The 22,075-nt window shown below is 41.4% G+C and overlaps 1 protein-coding gene across 8 annotated transcripts in view; it reads left to right on the top strand.

The window, feature by feature from the left end:
- The first annotated feature begins 4,437 nt into the window (after positions 1-4,437).
- UVSSA (UV stimulated scaffold protein A) overlaps positions 4,438-22,075 on the top strand; it is a 143,098-nt gene continuing 125,460 nt past the window's right edge. For 2 of the 8 annotated variants that reach the window (XM_078772384.1, XM_078772386.1), the window contains exons 1-9: positions 4,438-4,669; positions 8,605-8,747; positions 11,394-11,574; positions 11,691-12,021; positions 12,169-12,289; positions 12,544-12,864; positions 17,339-17,605; positions 21,125-21,234; positions 21,732-21,860. In XM_078772384.1, the coding sequence (XP_078628510.1) occupies positions 11,465-11,574; positions 11,691-12,021; positions 12,169-12,289; positions 12,544-12,864; positions 17,339-17,605; positions 21,125-21,234; positions 21,732-21,860 (1,389 nt within the window). In that variant the 5' untranslated portion in view covers positions 4,438-4,669; positions 8,605-8,747; positions 11,394-11,464. Of the gene's footprint in view, positions 4,670-8,604; positions 8,748-10,905; positions 11,575-11,690; positions 12,022-12,168; positions 12,290-12,543; positions 12,865-17,338; positions 17,606-21,124; positions 21,235-21,731; positions 21,861-22,075 lie in introns of those variants that run through there. The other 6 variants (XM_068106027.2, XM_068106028.2, XM_068106029.2 and 3 more) reach the window with 6 other exon arrangements.

The raw sequence follows: 22,075 nt of genomic DNA, 5'->3' as shown, positions 1-22,075 counted from the left end.
ATTCAATATGCTACTTATCTCATGGAACTCACTTAAATCGGCCCCTAAATTTAAGACACCTCCGAGGCATCTTAACTTTAGGGTGGGTGGTTACAAGATTGAATATTCTGTCATTTGGTTCAGTTCGCTCAAGGGATATGGCAGCTCTGATGTTGGCAGTGCAGTTTGATATAGACCGAAGGTGGGCAATGCGTCGCGAACGTGTTTTTTGTGACAGAGTTCACCCATTGGAAATTTACAATGACCTTCAGCTTTATCAAAGGTAGTGTTTGGATCGACAGACAATACTGGATCTTGCTGATATTATTCGCATTGACCTCGAACCAAGGACATTTCGTAACAACGCTCTTCCAACTGAACTGAAACTACTCGCAGCCTTACGTTGTTATGCGACCGGATCATTCCAACAGGTGACAGGAGATACAGTTCATATATCACAACCAAGCTTATGCCGTATCATTTCACAGGTAAACAATGCACTGCTTCCATTGATGGGGAGAGCTGTGAAATTTCCATCCGTGGCAAATATACAGGATATAGTTGCAGATTTTTACGATATTGCTAATTTCCCAGACTTGGCCTTGGAACTCAGTAATAACTGTCGTTTGTCTGTCGCCAAACCACAGAAAATGAACATAAACGGCAATGAAATGTGACATCGAGCCTTGGAAACCACTTGAGACAATCTTCATAACTTTATGCAGGGCACTCAGCTAAGCAGGGTACTTAAGAGTGTTTATGAATTTCAAGATAACAACCCCACTCAGCAAAGTGGGGTACTTAGCAGTTAAGTAGTCTTAAATTAAGAAGTTATATGAATACCGGCCCAGGATTACCCACCCAAAATATCGTTGCGATCGGTTCAGCCGTTTTTGCGGTACCTTCGAACGGACGGATGGACAGACAGACGGGCATTTGGTGAATTATAGTAAGATTATTATTATTATTTTTATTATTATTATTATTATTATTATTATTATTATTATTATGTTACTGCAATATATCAACTTTTTGGATAAGTTGAATAGGAAGTTTTCCAATTGTTTCGTTGTGCAGAGGCACACCCCTTTCTCGCAGGTACGTTTACTTTCGGAGCAGTTTCCTTGTGAATTCATCATCACTTTTAGCTTCTTTAAAAGTTTTTTTCGCTGTTTCATTCTAAAATCCTTATCTGGGAAGCATGAAAGATGTCCAAGCTGCCCCAATTTACTTCCTTACTCGGGTTTTCTGCACATGAGCAATCTGGGGAGTATTATGTCATTTTAAAAGTCAGGTATTGGTTCACCTTTTCTGTCTACCTGTCTGTATACAAACATCAGTTTATGATCAAGGAGCAACTTAATTTCAATTGAATGTTATATTTTGAACACGAATCGGAACATGAATCGGAAAACGAACCTCTAGTCTCTCAGTACTTTGGCTCTGAATTCGGCACAATCACATGCCCAGAGAGGAGTGAGATAATTCAATTAGTCTGTCTACCTGTCTGCCAGTCAAAGAAAATTGAAAATCACTTCAAACAGGAAACGCACCGTTTTTAACAATGTCATAAAGGACACAAATAACAGGCATGAATAACTAATGTAACGTGTTAAATAAAGTGGTGGAAAGTACACTGCATCAACGGCGGTGAACCTCTGATTTTTTTTTTCTACAACCTTTAAAATCTTTATTTTATTTCAATTAAATTATATACTGTCTTGAACACTGGAGAACACAAATCGCCTTTTTGGCGCTTTCAAAACCCTTCCGTTTAGCAGTAATTGGACAAAATATTACGGCATTTTACATCATCTCGACCAATCAAATTTCTCTCTCGCAGACCATTCCCTTGTTCTTTTTCTCTCAAGACTGCATGGGGTAAGGTATTCTGTTAACTCTCTAGTTACCTCTGCCACCGACGGTGGATGGAGGTTACGTTTTCACCCATGTTTGTTTGTCTGTCTGTCTGTTTGTTTGTTTGTGAACAAGATATCTCAAAAAGTTGTGGACGGATTCGGACGAAATTTGGCAGAGATGTAGTGTATGTGACAAGGAAGACTTCATTCAATTTTGGGGAAGATTCGAACCTGGATCAGAAAATTTTAAAAGTTATTTTTCACCATTGAGTGATGGGGCCAAAACCGATATATAGCACGATATCTCAAAAAGTTTTGGACGGAATTGAACGAAACTTGGTGGACAGGTTGGGTGTGTGACAAGGAAAAACTGATTCGATTTTGGTGAAGATTTGAAAATGGATTCGGATGAGAAAATTATTTAATTTTTAAGTGATTCTTCACCATTGAGATATCAGGTAAAAAGTGATATATAACATGATATTTAAAAAGGTTGTGGACGGATTATGACTAAACTCGGTGGATGAGTTGGTTGAGCGACAAGAACAAGGCGATTAGATTTTGGTTCAGGTCCGAATCCAGATCCGGCCTATCAATGGGATACAAAACATAAACTGTTCAGCCTGGCGGAGGTATGCGCTCTACCGAGTGCCGTTCTAGTTTCTTTTTGTACGTATAGTTGAGGCTCGTGGAAGAGCTAGTACACTGAACGAAAACAGGACACAAATCACGCATGCAAGGAGAAGGAAACTCCAAGGAGGAAACATTGGAAAATTAGGGGGCGATATTGGGGTGTGGTTAAAGAGGGGAGAAAAAAATCGTGGTTTTGGATTGGGGATGATCTGAAATGGCAGTGAACAGCTGTTTTGAAGACCTGGAGGGAAGAATGACATTGAAGAGAATGTGGATGTTGGTTACACAGATGGGAAAAAATAAATGAGTGGAGGTGACCAGTGATCCTGGATTTGGGTGGTTTTACCAGAAGAAGGTTCATGGTGGACCATGTGAGCTCTGCAGAAACCTGGCAGGGGGCCAAGCACGGAAGGAGCAGATGGTGATAGACCAGATAGGAGGCAGTAGAAGACAAAGACCACCGACCTGTCTGCGATAGCAAAGTGATAAACCCAGAGACTCCGTTTCAGCATGGGAGATTCCAATGATCTTGAAAGCCTTGGTTTCCTTGGTTTCATAAGCTGAGCAAGATGTGAGGCAGGGGAGCCAGCCCAGAGGGGAGAGCAGTGCTCCATCAAGTTCCAGATGAAGGCCTTGTAGGTGGATAGGAGTTCAGGTGTGCCACGGAAGGACTTTGTATGATGGAGGATTTCCCGTCGGCAGCTGGCGTTGGAGACCAACTTTGAAATGTAGTTTGTCCAAGAAAGATCATGGCTGATGGTGAGACCCAGGAGTTTGAAAGACTGAACTTCCTCAAGAGAATTGTTAAGGATGTAGATGGGGGAAGGAGGTTTGTCAGAAGGTCTTTCCGGGGAAAGAGAGTGAGATTTTTCTGGATTGAAAGACATATTCCAAGTGTTCGGCCGGCTTGTGATTTCTTTTCAAGGTATGAAGACAGGGAAGAGTCTGCAATCCGCCTGTCTGAAGGATGAGGGATGTCCTGGCAGAGTTTGGAGTAATCAGCAATCAGATAAAGAGGATTTTCCAGAGTCAGAGAGATCATTTATGAAGATCAGGAATATAAATGGGCCTAGAACACTGTCTTCGGGTACTCCAGCCATGACAGGGAGAGGAGATGAAAGGATTATGTTCAGTCCTACACATTGGCTATGAGAGTAGAGGAAGTCAGTGAGCCACATGTGTTGAGTTGTCCTTGGATTCCATAGGTAGAGTCTGGAGAGTAAGGCAGGATGCCAGACTGTATCAAAATCACGAGATATGTTCAGAGAGACGGCATTGATCTCATGTCTGACATTGAGGGCCTCCATCCATTGTTGGGGGAATAGAAGCACCATGTCCAAGGTGGAGTGACCTGGTCTGAAATTTGGAGTCTCTCCAGTGTTATTATTTGGTTATTGAAATTATTAAATGTGTTATTAAAATTTTATATAAATATAACAGAAATTATAAAGTAATTTTTTTCCTTCATCTCGTTTCTTAATAGATTTGTTCTTTCTTTGAAAATAGAAATTTATTCTGAATTTGTGATATTTGCGTTGGTGAGGATGAACAGTGCAATGGCGGCGGTTTCATCGGTATGGAAATGACGTTAAAGAAACCCCTATATTTTGACGATCTATTATGACGATCAACCCGTTTTATCACTATGCTGTAAAGAGAAGATAATTATCGTTTGAAAAACGACGAGAAAGCTGCCTACGATTTAAAATTAACAGGAAAGAAAAAGAAAAAATAAAAGAATAACCATGTGGCATGTTCGCTTTTGAAGTTGTATAAATCATAATTTCAGCTCGGTTGGTCTTCTCCATTTTTGGTTCCCCTTCACAAAAAATGAGCAAATGTAGATTTAAATATAAAATACCAACCTCCTATATACCATTTTTGATTATGAGTTTCAATTATCGGTACAAGTCCTGTTTTTTTATTCGGGCAAATTTTGCACACTTTTGATTAAAGGTAATAAAGCACACATTACGTTTCATGATTTACTTACGATGTATTATTTGAGTCGTTCTACAAAGCAGGATGTGTGTTGGATCAACATTTATGTGGATGTGTAGCGGTCATTACACCTTCGCAGAAACTAACTACGGCTCTCGCTCCGTCATTCTATCATTCATAATTGCTTCCTGTTAACCTGTATCAGTCCTTCCGTGTACACAAACACGTCGGGTGAGCGGCGATTAACCTGTGTTCGGGTGAGTGTTTGGCTTTATCACATGTACTATAGTTGCTTCAAAAGGCTATTAATGTATTATATACACATTGACAATGCATTGACTCTTGAGCCACAGTTGCCTCTTTCCGATGGTGGTATCTTGCAATGTTTGTAAACATTGGGGCAATACAATACCCCTGGCGCTCACCTGGTAGACTGAACAATATACTGCACTGACTAAAGGTATTTTAAACCAATTTCAATGGTTGCTAGGAGACAGAGCAGCATGTGGAATGATACCAACATAATCATAAGACTTTAAACAAACAAACAAACAAAAAATACCTATTTTGGGGGGCAACCCCCCCTCCCCCCCGCACCACGTGTACCTCCTCAGACCCCAATTTTTCCTATGCCTTGAATAAACATTGGTACATCACGGATGATGAAGGTTGTGGTGACGTTTCATCAAAATTGTGTGTGTGTAGGTTCTGAGATAAAAGCAAATACCTATTTTGGGGGGCAAGCCCCCCCCCCCCATAGACCACCTTGGACCCAGATTTTTTAAATGCCAGGAACAAACTTTGGTACAACACATGTGATTAGGGTTGTGGTCAAGTTTAATCACAATTGCATACGTAGTTTCTGAGAAGAATGCAAATACGGTACCTATTTTGGTTTCATTGAAATAGTGTGTCTAGTTTCAGAGGAAAAAGCCAATTCCTATTTGGGGTGGGGGGGAGGGGTCGGGGTCGGGTTAAACATGGATCCACTTTGACCCCCGGTAACTCCCTTAGACCCTGATTTTTTTCTTTTTTTTTTCTTTTAATGCCATGAACAAACTTAGTCATAACACAACAAATATCATTTGTGCCAAATTTGGTCTCAATCCCATCAGCGGTTTCGGAGAAGAAGTTTCAAGTGTTTACGGACGGACTGACGGACTGACGGACTGACGACGCACCATCGCATTAGCTCCCCTGAACTTCGTTCCAGGTGAGCCAAAAATATTACCTCACGTTTCTTTCCCCCTATAAATCTTTAAATGCTGTGAACTCTGTTATCGTGGGCACTGTTTCACATTGTACCACGTGTGCCTGGCAAAAACGCACCAAACCCTTTGTTTTATTCACCATTAATTTATTCTTCATGTTTTTTTTTCTCATTTCAGAAAAATAATAGCTGAGGTCCTGAGGGAAATAATGTCCTGCACAAATTAAGAAAATAATTTTTATGTGGAATCCAACATCGAAATGCAATTATTCGTCCAAACAAAGTTCAAGAGAAAATTTAACTGCAGAGATACCCCATTCAAAGAGAGAATACGTATTCGAATGGATGATGAAATTTCGAGAGCGAGGAGCTGTGCACTACTTGAACTCAAAATCAATAGACAGAACCAACCCATTCTGGAATGCTCTTCCTTGAGAACTCCTGATGTCATTGAGAGAGTCCAAAAATGTCGCTTCACCACCGCAGTCAAGAACTTGGACTGTGTCAAGTCTCAGGAGGATTCTTTTTGATGATATGAAACTTTACCCATACAGAATACAAGTCAGACGAACTCGCTGACCCACACATAAAAGAGCATCTTGAAATGGCTTTGTGGATTGTGGAGAAAATGGAAGAGGGTCCTGGTTTTCTCAACGGCATTTGGTTCTCCGACGAGGCTCACTTTTCGCTTGATGGCCAAGTCGATTCGAGAAACGATGCCTACTGGAGCACTGTACCACTCGATGAAGTTCTCCAGAGACCCTTAGATTCAGTCAAGTCCACAGCCTGGTGTGCAATGAGCAATCATGGCATCATTGGACCGTATGTTCTGGTTCGAAGATGAGGGACGGTACATTAAAGTGCTGAATGAGTTCTGGGCTGCTCTTGGTCACAAGATCTTTCGAAGAGAAGAAGGATGGTTTCGGGCAGGATGGGCCAACACCGAAAATGAGTCCCATGAGTGGGTGACAAGCCATTTAGGCGAGGGAGTAATTGGCCACCGCTTCAGCGTCGAGTGGTCTCCACATTCCCTTGATCTGAGCTCACTCCATTTTTATCTGCGGGACTATTGCAAAGATAATGTGTACAAGGATAACCCAAGAAGCATCTTTTAGCTGAAACGAGCAATCGCAGAGAAAGTTAGGTCCATCCTACTTACCGAATGTCAGCATGTAATGAACAACTTCACCTGTCATGTTCAAATCTGTATTCGGCGCAAAGGTGGACATTTACAGCATGTGATTGACTGAGTGCCAAACGAATGTTTTACAAGTTCCTGTTCTGATATTTGGTACACCTGTGTCACATAAAATATAGCACATGTTGCTGAATTTTTATGTAATTCAGAATAAAAATGAATGTTTTGGGGATTAATTTTTTTGAGGTTTTTTTTTTGGTTCAACCTGTATTTGGAAAGTCTGAGGCGTTAAACATAATCAATAACCATAGATCTTTTACCAAAAGGCAATTATTTTGAGATGTACCGGTACTCGTACTGTATTTGTATCACGCACGTTTTCTACAATTGGTCTTGTAGTGACTTCATATCACAAGGCTGATGAGAGAATTACTGTCTTTGGCAGATCATACTGCAAACATACTACATCTTTACGGGTGTTTTACTGTGGCTTTCAAATATATCAGATGCAAAAGGTGTGGCTGATATTTAGATTTGAATCTCGCAAAGAGAGAGTATCACATTGATTTAGGAATTCGTCAAATCGTAACGGTCAATAGAAGAACAACAGCCTAATGATAGGAGACTTAAAGTTAAAAAAAAAAAATGGAACAAAGTCGATGGTGTGCCATCACAAATCCCCATGCGTCCCACCTAAAGCAAAGTTGAAAGATGGCGAAAGATTCCACCAGGAATTAATCATTATCAATTTTGTTAAAATTTTTTTTTCTGTTTTGACCGCTGTGACCCTAAATCCTCACCCATTGGTCCATGAACATATTTTATACCTATTTTGGGGGGCAACCCCCTCCCCCCACCCCGTGTACCTCCTCAGACCCCAATGTTTCCAATGCCTTGAACAAACATTGGTACATCACGGGTGATGAAGGTTGTGGTGATGTTTCATCAAAATTGTGTGTAGGTTCTGAGAAAAAAGCAAATACCTATTTTGGGGGGAAAGCCCCCCCCATAGACCACCTTAGGCCCTGATTTTTTTATTTTTTTATTATTTTTTTTATGCCAGGAACAAACTTTGGTACAATACAGGTGATTAGGGTTGTGGTCAAGTTTCATCAGAATTGCATATATGTAGTTTCAGAGAAGAATGCAAATACCTATTTTGGTTTCATTGAAATAGTGTCAAACCCCAAAAATCATTACATATTCCATTTGTCTCCCAATGTACAAAGTTTCATTTAAAAATGTGCCCGTAATTGCATTTTCCGGTATTTGACCTTTTGACCGTGCTCCTGGAGGTGGGGCCAAACATAATGCTGTTCTTGCACTTTCGTGCGATATGGTGATCATAACGACCATGTTTGGTGAATTTCTGCCCATCCGTTTAGGATGAGATAGCGTGATAGACAGACAGACAGATGGAGCTGATTCCAATTTCCCTCCGTTTAAAAAAAAATAAATCAAAAACCATGTATGTATGTAAAACCATGTAATTTATGAACAAACTAAATGAGAGCAACAGCAGGCGGTTGCTCGGAATATGGCTGGCTAATTGTATAAGTGGCTTCACGTCGAGTATTAAATGGACAGCACTTGTGTTATTGCAGATCTGCTATTCTGAGACCAAATGCGACAATGCATTGAGTAAAGCTTTTATTTTATTCAAAACTGTTCATGTTAGGGGATGGATATTACGATATATAAATTTTATGCTTGTGAAGTCCTTTTTTCATTTGCCATTTCCTTTTTTTATTTTTGTGTATAAATGTGTTTTTTTTTTGTTTGTTTTCTTTTTTTATTTGACGAGACATTTTTGAGCCAAATTGCAAAAATATTTTTTGGAACAGGAGGAACAGAATTCCAGGTTGCTTCAGATGAATGCGTCGTACAAGCTGAGGAAGGAGTTTTCCTTGCCGAGAATTCGGAGGTGGTGGTAGCCTATTTTGGAGACCAGCTTTGAGGTATGATCTGCCAAAGACCCATCATACCGGTAATAGATCATTGTGAGGCCCAGAAGCTCCAGAGACTGTGCCTCTTTCAGATGCTTATTAATGTGTTTATTTATTTATTTATTTATTTGTATGTAAATGTAAAATGTAAAATGGGGAAAAAAAAATTTTTTTTATATTTATTTATTTTAAATGTAAAATGTAAAATGTAAAAAAAATGTAAAATAAAATTAAATATTAAAAAAAAAAGGTTTTTTAATGTTTTTTTGTTTTTACATTTTTAATTATGTAGTAATCTCAGAGGGGTGTCCCGACAAAGGATGCCAGCCTAATGCCAGCCTAAGTCTATCCACTTGGTGTTAATTCAACGGCATGACAGGGGCTTGAACTCAAGACTGGGATCTTAAACAAGCCACCTTAACTGTTTAGCCAACACAAGGCATTTCTCAGATGCTGATCATATGTTACTTTCCTGCATGAATAGTCTACATTTTCCAAGTAGACGATCGGTTTCTTATGCTTTCTCGATCGAACTGAATGATGCTGCCTAATAGTCAGGTTCACTATGTTTTTTCGTTCAAAATCATGGTAGATTAGCAAACCTATACATTTTTGGAAACGTTATTACATGGAAAATCTGAAAATCAATGTTTACATTTGCCAATTCCGACCAATTCGATTCGACCAATTCGACCAATTCGACCAATTCCATTCGACCAATTCGACCATTCGACCATTCGACCAATCGCTTCGATCGACCATTCGACCATTCGACCAATTCGATCGATTTGATTCGATTCGATTCATCGAATTCGATTCGATCGACCATTCGACCAATTCGATTTGCTAATCAATTTGACCGACCTTTGCTTGTGTGGAACGGACTGTGAAAACGATGCGGACTATATTGTCGGATACGACACACAGGACAGTGATGACGAACTCTAAATGGCATATTCTGTAATCGTGTATGTTTGATGCCATTGACTGCCTGTGTATATTTTGTCATTGACTGCCTGTGTAGATGTGGTTATACTGACTCCATGTGTATATATGATTTTGCTGACTGCCTGTGTATGTTTGGTGATATGAATTATTGTGACACATTTTGATGTTATTAACTGCCTGTACAAAATGATAACATGTATTTGATTATGCAACTTATCGCGAATATAAAGACAGTATTTTGCTATTCAAAACCTTTGATTCGTGTCTTACCATTCCCCATAGCACTAATTTGATACTTTCATTGGATTCCTTGTCCCTGAAAATATAGGTTTAGTATATTTTAAAAAGTTTTTAGGGTAATTAGAGGCAGAAATAGAACAAAATATGTATTTTACAGTGGCCATTTTGAAAATCCAAAATGGCCGCCATACAGGTATCTCTCCAAATGTAAACATTGATTTTTAGTTTCCTTATGCTATAATCTTTCCAAAAATGTATAGGTTTGCTAATCTACCATGATTTTGAACGAAATATAAGTTATTGACATAGTGAACCTGACTATAAATCTGAAGCAGTACTCAAATGAAGAATAGTTGAAAGGGTGTGGTCATCTGCGTGGATTTGATGAAGATATCATTAGGATTTGCCTCAGAATGGTTCCTTTAGGAGTAGATGCCAGCCTGTAGAGATACAGCATCTATCTATAATTCCAGTAATCTCTGTGTGTCTGTGTGTCTGTGTGTCTGTGACCGCTGTTTCTCGACAACCACGGGTCCGATATACTTGAAACTTGCCAGGTATATTGCTGGGGACCCGAGGATGTGCCTTTTCAAGGTTTTAAATTAATCGGACAAGTACTTACCGAGCTATGGCGATTTAGCCGTTCGCCGTTCGCTTTGGCGTTGCGAATGGACCAAACCATTCATGTAAATAGAGGGGGGGGGGGGGGGGTTCTGTGGTCGTTCGCTTTGGCTTTGCGAATGGACCAAACCATTCATGTAAATAGAGGGGGGGGGGGGGTTCTGTGGTCGTTCGCTTTGGCTTTGCGAATGGACCAAACCATTCATGTAAATAGAGGGGGGGGGTTCTGTGGTCGTTGCGAATGGACCAAACCATTCACATCGAATCATCGAATCACATCGAATGGACCAAACCGTTCGCTTTGGACCAAACCATTGCATGTAAATAGAGGGGGGGGTTCTGTGGTCGTTGCGAATGGACCAAACCATTCATGTAAATAGAGGGGGGGGGGGTTCTGTGGTCGTTACTGCCACGTGGTTTCAAAGTTTTTTTTTGTTGTTGTTGTTTGCACGCATGTTTTTTTGCACCCACGTACGGGCACGCCCTAGGATGTTTACACACACACCCCTACACAAATTTTTTTTTTTTTTTTTTTTTGGCAAGGAACGGGCACCCACGTACGGGCACGTCCTAGCTTATATATAGTACGGGCATGCCCTAGTTGGAGAGAATGCCATCTAAAGCAACTTGCTTCTGTGATATGTACAAGATCATCAATGAGTCTTGTCCATTGTTGGAAAATGACTCTGGTCTGAGCTCTAGAATTTCATTTTTACATTTGCAAAGGTGCACTCAAATGAAAATGGTATCATGAACAGAGGCAAGGATTATTGATTATTGATTATTATAGTTTTGCACCATGGATGTGGAAAGACTTACTAGTTCGAATCCTCTCACATTTTCCTTTGTGTTTCTTGCCTTTTCGTTTTTAAAAATAGATTCGTACCTGATTTGGTGGCAGTGTAACTGTGCAGCCAATGATGTCTTGGTTTCTGTTTTCTTGAGTGACATGGATTTGAAATTGTGTGAACGTCTTTCGGAGCTGGTGGAACAGCTGACTACACGAGGCGAGCCACAGCCAAGCCCTGTCCTTACAAAGGAGCTTAAAAAGATATGCAGGTAATCCAGTCTGGGAACGTATTGATTTTGCCCAAGGGAGAGGTTGATCCCTTCACTACTTCACTACATCAACTTTAGCCATTCTTCTTCATGTGCTTTTTCGATGTTCTCCATAGGTTATCGGATGAGTATGTGCGACGCACTTACGAGCTGCTGCTGGAGCAGCTTAACCAGAAGCACAGCCAGGTTCGTCTTTCTGCTTTGCAGCTCTGTGATGAACTCTTCACCCGTTCGCACTGTTTTCGGCTACTGCTGCTTGCCGATTTCCGTCTTTTCCTGGGGCTCACCGCCGGTGCAGAGGAAGGTCAACCCTTGCCTCCACCTCGTGACACAGCCCGCATGCTGCGTCGCCATGCCCTCTTTGCCATTCGTTCTTGGAATGAGAAGTTTGGGGCTAACTACCGCAAACTAGCACTTGGATATGACTATCTGCACAGAGTCAAAAAGGTAGTATGGTGAACATTACTGTGTCCTCTTACTGGTTACGGTTGACTTACTTCTGGAGTGGGTTTGTTCTCGCTTGTGTTGTCTTCATCCTTACTGTTCAGTTTAAATTATCCATTGGCTTGTACTGTGCATGTGGGAACTTTTCAGATTGACTTCCATGATGTTGAAGCACGTAGCAGTGTGCAACGGCACAGAGTTCAGGAGCAGCAACAACGACAACAAAGAATCAACCAGAAACAAGCTGAGCAAGCCATCAAGCAAATGGATGGTGGGGACAATACATATTCTCTTGTACATTATTTTAGCCTTCCTTTTTTTGTTTTTCTAATATGCCATTACCCATTCATTGTTTCATTTTTTAAATTTTTTTCTAATATGCCATATGCACTTAAAACGATCATTCATTCATTCATTCATTCATGCCACTACCCAGAACGTGTATCTCCTATCACCCTACTCTTCATTCCAAATTCCTTTGGTTCTCTTCCTTCATCTTCTGCTGTTGGTGCTCTTTGTTTTCAGACATGTGGCACGAAATCCAGAATTGCCTGGCAGAGTTTGAGTCCTGCTTCCAGCTGCTGCTTCCTGCTGTCTCTGATTTTGAAGTAGTTTTGCCTGATCAGAGCCACACCACAGGCAATTGTGCAGCGGGTCCAATGACACAAGAGGGATGCAATCCCCAGAACATGAGTGGGACTGTGCGGGGTAACCCCAATAAAGATGCAGCTGTGCAGAATGTTGGTTGCTTGGATGAAGAGGTGCCTTGCTGCAGTAAGACCTTGAGCCAGCATCCAGGGACCACAGACTGTGCAAGGATTGGTTCGTCATACTGTGGAAATGGAGGTGTGATCCATGTACTGCATTGTCACGATAAGAAAAAATAATCACAATGATGTAGTATTGCTCTGGTGAGTCATAAATACGAAAACTAATTTATTTTTAGATCAAGTCTCGTGTGTTAGGGTGCCGGCTTGGGATCCTAGGATCCTGAGTTCGAATCCCGGTGGATTGCTGAATTAACGCCAGGGGGGTTGACTCAGCCTGTCATCCTTCCGAGGTCGGCAAATTGAGTACCAGCTTGCTGGGATGAATGATCCCGGTGTGTACCCTGATTTAGAATAGGTACACCGTATCCCTGCGCCGTATCCCTGTAAGAGGTGACTTAGGGTTGGCGTCAGGAAGGGCATCCGGCCGTAAAAACATTGCCTCAAACAGGGAACCATGATTGTCATGGGGCCTGCAAGGCTAACCCCCGCTCTAGCAGGGAAAATGGCCTTAAAACAATCATTCATTCATATTCATTTCATCAAGCTTTGTGTCTGAAATTGCTCATCACACAAGGAGGGAGAACAGATGTTCCCCAAGGATTATAGTTTGACATGACTTGCATGTCCTCAAACATTCTATACTATGGTAGAGCCACTTGCTAATATAAAAGCATCCACCTGTTACCTGTAGCTTTTGCACTCTGTAACAGACCAAATATATTTTCATACCTGAGTATTCGCATGTACAGACTTGGCATTTAATATGGAATATTTTTTTTGGTGGGGGTGAACTTACTTTTCAAGATGACTTAGAACCAAAAGTTCATTGGAATTGTGTTGAAATTATTCTAGATTTTGTTAATGTGACCTTTAAAAGAAACAAAAACCACATTTGACATTTCGAAACAAATCAATTGATCCTTGAAAGTGATGTAAACTGATATCAAACTTGATTCACGGACAGTACTGTGTTAAACTTGTGTACGTTTTCCAGAAGTATCTCTTTATTTTGCACATCACCCAATTTTTTTTTAACAAAAACAAAAGTTAAATTACGACTGGGATTACGGACAGTAAAATTACAGTTCAGTACTTTGTGTAACCCCCACGAGCATTCAGGAGAGCACGTACACGTTGAGGCATGCTGTTCATGAGATTTGCCAAGGTTTTGACAGGAATCGCTTGCCATGCAGTGACAATAGTCTCCTGCAATTCACGCAGAGAGGTAGACTGCTGGTCCAAGTTGTCGATTTGACGCGTTAATTCTGCCCACGAGTTCTCCATCGGATTCATATCTGGGGACATGGCATGCCACTCCATATGCTCTACACCACGGTCAGCAAGAAAGTGTTGGATCATGCGAGCACGATGAGGCCGTGCATTGTCATCTTGGAAGACAAAGTTTCCTTGAAAGGCTGCACAAGCAAATGGAAGCAATGTTTCTTCCAGAATGGCCCTGTACTTGAACTGGTTCAGGTTTCCATTCGGAACAACCAGGTCAGTTTTGCCCCCTGCATGAAGAGCAGCCCCCCACTAAAGGTGGTTATATGAAGAGCAGCCCAAACGGTCACCCCACCACCTCCAGCTTGGACTCTTGGCACTTTACAATCTTTGTTGTCGGCTTCATGCACTTGTCTGCGCACTCAGACGCGGCCATCTTGACGATAGACCAGAAATCTAGACTCGTCACTGAAGGTCACGTGATTCCAGTGTCCTGCCTGCCATTGATGGTGCTCTCTGGCCCACTGCAATCGGCGCTGGCTGTGTTGTCTGGTCAAGCGTGGCTTTCTCAGGGGATGCCTAGCACGATAGCCTGCTTGAACCAGTCGTTGATTGACTAGCCTTCTGGATACAGGCACTTCTGGATACAGGGGAGGGGGGAGGGGCAGGGGCGGGGGGGAGGGGGGGTGGGGAAGGGGCAGGGGGAGGGGGGGGGAGGGGGGAGGGGGACTAAAAAACAACAACCGTTTATTCATTCTTGGCGTGAAAAAATGGCGCGCATTTTGTCATTATGTGCGACTTTACGACACTCCTACGGACGTGAAAACATTTGTTTTCCTTAAAAATATATTTAAAATAAATAAAAGAAGCTAAGAAACAATTTAAAATACAATAAAAAGCACATTAAAAATATATAAATATGTACGTTCAGTATACTGTACGTACGCGCAACCGCTGCTTCGCATTCACAACAGAGGCGACATACAGTATTCCTTTACTCTGTCTGTGTTAGCCATGGGTCCGAAGAAGGATAATGCTAGTGTTTCCAAGCGTAATGTGGTTACGATGGACGATAAGGTAAATCTGATTAAAAGGTATGGAAAAGGTGGAAAAGTGTCGGTGATAGCGCATAGACCTCATCGCGAATCGGAACCGCAATGCATCATGGGATCGGAAAGGGGCAATAGCGCCGCCACAAACTACACCACGGAATTGCAGCTGGCGCGGTTTTTTAAACCATTGATATTAAAATAAAAAGTACCCTATAACCACCGAGATTTTATGCTGATTCCGAATCTGTGTCTCAAACTTTTCTCCGATGTGTAGTTCTTGAGTTATAAGCGGACATCAAGACAGACAGACAGACACTCCTCCTTTATATATAGAGACTAGCCGAAAGCACCCGGCTTTGCCTGGGTTCTTTTTGAACGAATTTACTGCTATAATTCAGCTTTTACGTGCGGCCGTAGAAAATTGACTACAATAATTCAGCTCAGCTTTTAATTGCGAAATGGGCCCAGCCCGGCCGAAGCGGCCTCGCCACCTAGCCTATAACCTTCCCGGGGCCCGTCCCGACATTTTTTGTGTCAGAGGTTTCCTCCTATCTTTCACCGTTCAGGAGATTAGCGCGTGCAAACAAACAAACAAACAAAAACTTTATTTTATATATATATATATATAATATAATAGAAAATAGATAGATATGTAGTGTCATTGGCACAAAACCCACAGATTAATTAATGGATTGATCGATGTCCAACGTGACTTTGGGTGGTACATACCTGCATTTATTATAAAGTCTAGAAAAGGTACCCAGTGTTGCCAGGTACCACAATGTCGCTTTCTGAAGTGGGGAGAGAGAGAGAGAGAGAGAGAGAGAGAGAGAGAGAGAGAGAGAGAGAGACAGACAGACAGACAGACAGACAGACAGACAGAGACAGAGACAGACACAGACACAGACACAGAGACAGAAGAAAAAGGAAAAAAAAGGAGAAAGTCAGGAGGAAGGAAAGGGATGATAGAGAGGAGAGAGAGAAAGGAGGGAGAGCCAAGTCTCACCACATGGCACTATACTCTGGGAGGGAGGATGGTGGGAGCGAGGGAAAGAGAGAGAGAGAGGGAGGAAGAAGAGGAGGATGTGAGGGAGAGAGAAAGAGAGCAAGGGGGGGCAAGAATGAAGAGGGAAGAGTGAGGAGTGGATGGATGGGAGTTCTAAAATCCGGCAGATGTGACGTCCATCTGAGGGACAGCACACACATTGTTGAATCAAATGTCATTTTTCTATGTTTATGTTTTGGTAATCCCATGAGAGCGGAGTTTCTCCATAATGCTTTGACGACGAAGTAGAATAAGTGCTAATACTTTGTTCATGCTGTTTCTCCGGAAGAAGAATTATCATGGCTGAGTTTCTCTATAATGCTTTTCGAGTTTGAATAAAAAGCTTCTTGTTGAGTTTGAAATTCACAGCTTGAACCAACATGCTGGAACTCCGACACGAGGTTGATGGACGTTATGTTTGCATGTATATATTTATGTGGCAGTGATGTGTCGTATAATAAAAGCAGAACGCTCAAGGAGGGAGAAAATAAAATAGCACAACATGGGCAAGGCACCGGGGTGGGGCAGGAGGGCTGCCTTCTTTCTTCGATATATGTACTTTTTACTTTTTAAAGGAAGGAAATAAATAAAATCGACTCTATCTGAGGAGGGAGCAGGGGTGTTCCATCTAGTGGGGTGCTCCATTACTCAGCTGAGTGCCGGCCAAGCGGCTTAAGCACTCAAACAAGCACTCCAACAATACTGTTGAGATGCCTGGAGAGTCCCACAATGTCCGAATTAGAGACATGAACACTTCTTTTTTTTTTTAAGCCGGAGCTGCTGCTGAAGTCAATTCCGCAGTTAAAAAATTGAAATTCAGCACAGGTGAAGAGATTATCAAGCTTTGCGGAAATTAAATAAAGGCACGAACACTGGCATTTATAAGCATTGTGACGTATACAGGAATATGTAGCGATTCGTAGTATGAATATCAGCAATATTATCATTCTTAGATATGAAACTTTATTATACAGAAACTTACCTGTTCTGAGGCAAAGTATAATTGAGTTGAGCGGACAAAATGGCAGAATTAAGACCCAAAACTGAGGACCTGAATGCAGGTTGACTAAAGGTAAGCCTGTTAGCGTAAATTATCTTATCTAGGACTCTTAATCAAGGCTTTGATCCCCTCCATATGTGTTCAGCGCACAAATGGATGCTTTGCTGCTTGTGCTAAAAACAGCACTTGATCTTGATGCAGTTTCTTGATTACATAATGCTTTGATCTACAGGAGACGAAGATGAAGAAGAAGATGATGATGATGGTTATGATGATGATGATGATGAAGAATACAAATTATGCCAAGAAGATTCAACACATGAGGGAGGAGAAAATGGAGCGAAATTAGCAAAGCAGGACTGCACGAAGCGAGCCCCAGGGCTGGAACGAGAAGAAAGTTGCTGTGCAGTTGATGTGGCCAGAGATGGGAAAAGTCTTTTTGTGAAACAGCATGGACTGCTGTCTCACACATACAACCTACAACTCGAGATTCCCACAAGTGAGGATGCTTTCTCATTGTTTTACTTGAGCATTTGTACTGGTCATTTCTTGCACCAGCATTTTCCGACTATTTTTATTTGCAAATGTAAATGTCAACTAGAGTGAAGTCGAAGGTGCGCCATCGCAAATCACCACGCTCCCCACTTAAAGGAAATGTGAAAAAATGGCAAAACAATCCACCAGGAATGATCCAATATCAAATGTTTTGTTAAAAATAATTTCTGTTTTGACACCTGTAACCCTAAGTATCCACCCCCTGTGGTATGAACCAGGGGTAAAATGCAAAAAATTTACATATTTCATACGTCTCTCAATGTTGATTGCATATACGAAATTTCGTTTAAGAAAAAAAAGTGCCTGTAATTGCATTTTGTGGTATTTGACCTTTTGACCCTGTCCCAGTGGGTGGGGCCTAAAATGATACTGCTCTACAGCTTCTTGCTATATGGTGATCATAACTACCAGGTTTGGTGAATTTCTGCACAACAGTTTGAGGAGATATTGTAATGGATGGACAGGTGGACGGAGCTGATTACAATATATCGCCCCATATTTTTTATTTTTTAAGCTCACTTGGAACGTAGTTCCGGGGACCTTATCCGATGGGGACAGTCTGTCAGTCCGAAACACTTGCAACTTCTCTGAAACCGCTGATGGGATTGTGACCAAAATTGGCACAAATTATATATTGTATGTTGCAACTCAAGTTTGTTCACAGCATGAAAAAATTAGGTTTCAAGGGGGTATACTTGGGGTCAAAGTGGGTTCAGGTTTGACCCCCCCCCCCCCCCACCCCCAAAATAGGTATTTGCTTTCTTCTCTGAAACTACACACACAATTTTGATGAAACTTGACCACATCCTTCATCACCCGTGATGTACCAATGTTTCTCCACGGCATTAGAAACATCGGCATCTACGTGGCGGGGAGTGGGGAGTGGGAGTTGGGTCGCCACTCATAAAGTCGTATGATTGCGTTAGTATGATTCTACATGTTGTCCTGTCTTCTAGCAACCATTGGAATTGGTTTACAATACCGTGATACTGTTTAAATTACCTTTAGTCAGTGTAGTATACTGCTTTATTCTACCAGGTGAGCACCCAGGGGTATTGCCCCTATTTTTTTACGGCATAGCCCATAGGGCAAAGTCGTCTAGAACAGTGTTTGTCCATCTGTATGGATGTATGTCCCCTCAAACGTATACCAATCAGAGCTGAGGATCCTGTCACATGACAGGGTGATGTGATTACGGCAGTGTGGCGGTTGAGTCTCCACGCTACGCCATTTTAATTCCAATTTCGTTCAGGCAAAACATATCGTCTAACCTGTCACATGTCACAATCGACATGCTCTACCTGTATGTTTTTCATTCAGTGTCAAACACAAACAAACCGATTGTTAAAATGAACATCAAATAGCAAAAGCATAGACGTAACGGCTCTTCCAACAATACGGTATGGTACGTATAAGGCCTTGGGCGTTAAGCCTCACCTTCGGACCACTTCGGACAAATTAAGCCCAGGTTTCTTAATACAGTAGTGTATCGTTTCAGTCGTATAGTTTTCGTAATAATAATAATATTGTAAAGATAACCATAATACTTTAATCCCAATGTCGTGAATGGAAAGTTAATGGATTGAAGCGGTGTGTGGTTCATGATCAATGATAAGTGGTGTCTTATAGGCATTTGTTGTCTTATACAGTTAGTCGCTATTCATCGTCATCCTCCGACTCCTCTGGAAGAAACTTGTTATGTGGATTGTCACATTCTTCAAGTTGGCACGGTCCACAAGCAGTAGTACATGGTAGTCCATATCGTCTTCAAGAGCAGCGGAGTGTCTTGCAGGCAGTGGAGCAGCACAATGAATGACCTTCAAGAGACTGTCTGGAGCAGCGTTCATTCTTGACATAAGTGGGACAAACTGATTATCCTGCAGGCTCCACCCCCATTTCATGGCATCCATACCCTCTTCTTTTCCCATACACACCATGATCTGGTAGTACGCTCTACGACAGTGAAGTTTGGTCGCAGATTCATTCAGAAATGTCTAAAAAAAATGGATTTTGTTTATGCATACATGTACCAAATAATATACTTATTCCTTTTGAGATTAAAATAAATTGTTTGTCAGATTTTTCAGTTCCCCCCCCCCCCCAATATAAAATCCCTTGTCTGTCCCCAATATATTGTGTTGTTCCCCAATATAAAATAGTCTGTCCCTTGCCATAACCTCTCAAGCTTTGTACAAACCTTTGTCTGTAATGATCACTGAATACTGTGGACTGGAGTCACAGGTGGCAGTGGTGTAGACACATTACACTCTTATCTCCAATCTGAAACACACACTTGGTTCATTAGCTGGTGAGTCGGAGGATGACGATGAATAGCGACTAACTGTATAAGACAACAAATGCCTAATGGGCTGGTAAACCTGGCTTACTGGATTACCTGATTACTTTGTGCTTATTTAAGTAATTTTGATGATTTCCTGGGTGCCTTAAACCTAGGTATACACACTGAAAATATCTCTCTAGGTTGACTACTATTCGACAGAGCCATTTTAGTGGATCAGGATGTCACCTTGGGATGCCATCTTGGACTTGTCAATAAATAATTAACTGATGGTAATTTTATTGATTCAATTGGATTCCTTGGGCCCTAAAAACCTAGGGTTAGACACCAAAACCACCTTTCTAGGTTGAATAATAATTGAGATATGGCCATTTTAAGCTCCCGGTGGCCATCTTGGACGCCATCTTGAAAATGACCCCTTTCCGGAAGTCAGATGTTACTAGATTTTTAGTATGTTATTTAGCATGCCCAATGGTACCAGAATCCATTGAAAAACCTTTTGTATCTTTTTTTTTTGGGTTCAACCATATATTGACCCCTCTAAAGGTCCTTTCCTGTTTCAGCATGACAATGCCCCCGTGCACAAAGCGAGGTCCATAGAGAAATGGTTTGTCGAGATCGGTGTGGAAGAACTTGACTGGGTTGCACAGAGCCCTGACCTCAACCCCAACGGACACCTTTGGGATGAATTGGAACGCCGACTGTGAGCCAGGACTAATCGCCCAACATCAGTGCCCGACCTCACTAATGCGCTTGTGGCTGAATGGAAAGAAATTCGCGCAGCAATGTTCCAACATCTAGTGGAAAGCCTTCCCAGAAGAGTGGAGGCTGTTATAGCAGCAAAGGGGGAACCAACTCCATATTCATGCCCATGATTTTGGAATGAGATGTTCGATGTTTGGGTGTCCACATACTTTTGGTCATGTAGTGTATGTGGGATATTGTTATGTTTCTATATTCGGGGATTTGTACCTATGGTGCACCTTTTTAGTGACCTCATGTACATATGGTTTATTTATATCATATTTCATTTGCAGTAAATAATTTGTGTTTTATCTAAATTTTAGAATATCTAGATTATGCTGGAAATTGAAAACTTATTTACTCGTTTCGAGCCATTACAGATTGTAATACTCTGACATTGCAGTAAATGTGTCGTACCAGAGGTGCATGTACATGAGACCGAGGACAACAGCGCTGTGCTTTGCAACCTCCGAGATCTACATGCCTTGCTCACTACACGATACCTACCATGCGTGCATGCCTGGCTTAAGGTGGGCATTTGCGTTACACAGATATTTACACAATACCATTCTGACATGGCACGTATCATCCAGATAATTCACCCTATCATCAAGCTAAGTGTTACTTTTTTTTCATTTCACTTCACAAATTGTCGAAGTGCACTTGAGGTTGTCTGTAAATTAAGATTCGGGAAGGTTACAAGAAACTAGCCTTGCTGGAATAACTTTATTGGAGAAAATGCTCATTTCTATCGCACATAGGTCATACAACATGGGTCAAAATATGACTCCTCCATTTTTTAAAAAATTTTGCAGGCATAAACATTTCAAAAAGTTTCTCTTTAGCAATCATTTTTATGAACTCCTTCATCTTGCATTGTAAGACATGAATGCAGCTTCACTTTATTCTCATCAAAGGCAGGCCACACTTTTATTTAATAGCTCGTGTTAACAATCTGCTCTCTGGTGCTGATGTGATGACCTAGGTTTTCACACAAAATGGCGTTGTTTCAATCCTGTTTTTTTAGACATTCTCTAAAGCTGGTATTGCTGGTGATCATCTTCGTAGAGCAGTGAAAATTAAATCTGCATTGGAGGCATGTGCCAAGAAGCTGCAGGGTCTGGACATCAGAGAGAAGCCACGGCAGCGTATAGTGGTAGGAACTACAAGTAGATGCACTATTCTCTTTATCTTTTTCTCTCAACACAAGGCCTATAAATCCTTCTTAACAAAATATAAAACTATAAATTGTGTCTGAAAGTCCTGCTACATATTTATTAACTTTATTTAACCCTTTTGTTTACCAGTGGGACCAAGTCCCACATGCAATGTTGCAATATTTGTCTGTTTTTTATGTACCTGCTTCATGTT

This window comes from Myxine glutinosa, chromosome 2, assembly GCF_964187855.1.
Source record: "Myxine glutinosa chromosome 2, kmMyxGlut1.1, whole genome shotgun sequence".
In the NCBI taxonomy this organism is placed as follows: Eukaryota; Metazoa; Chordata; class Myxini; order Myxiniformes; family Myxinidae; genus Myxine; species Myxine glutinosa.
Note: the sequence above shows the minus strand (reverse complement) of the source record. Positions and strands in the feature narration are given on the sequence as shown.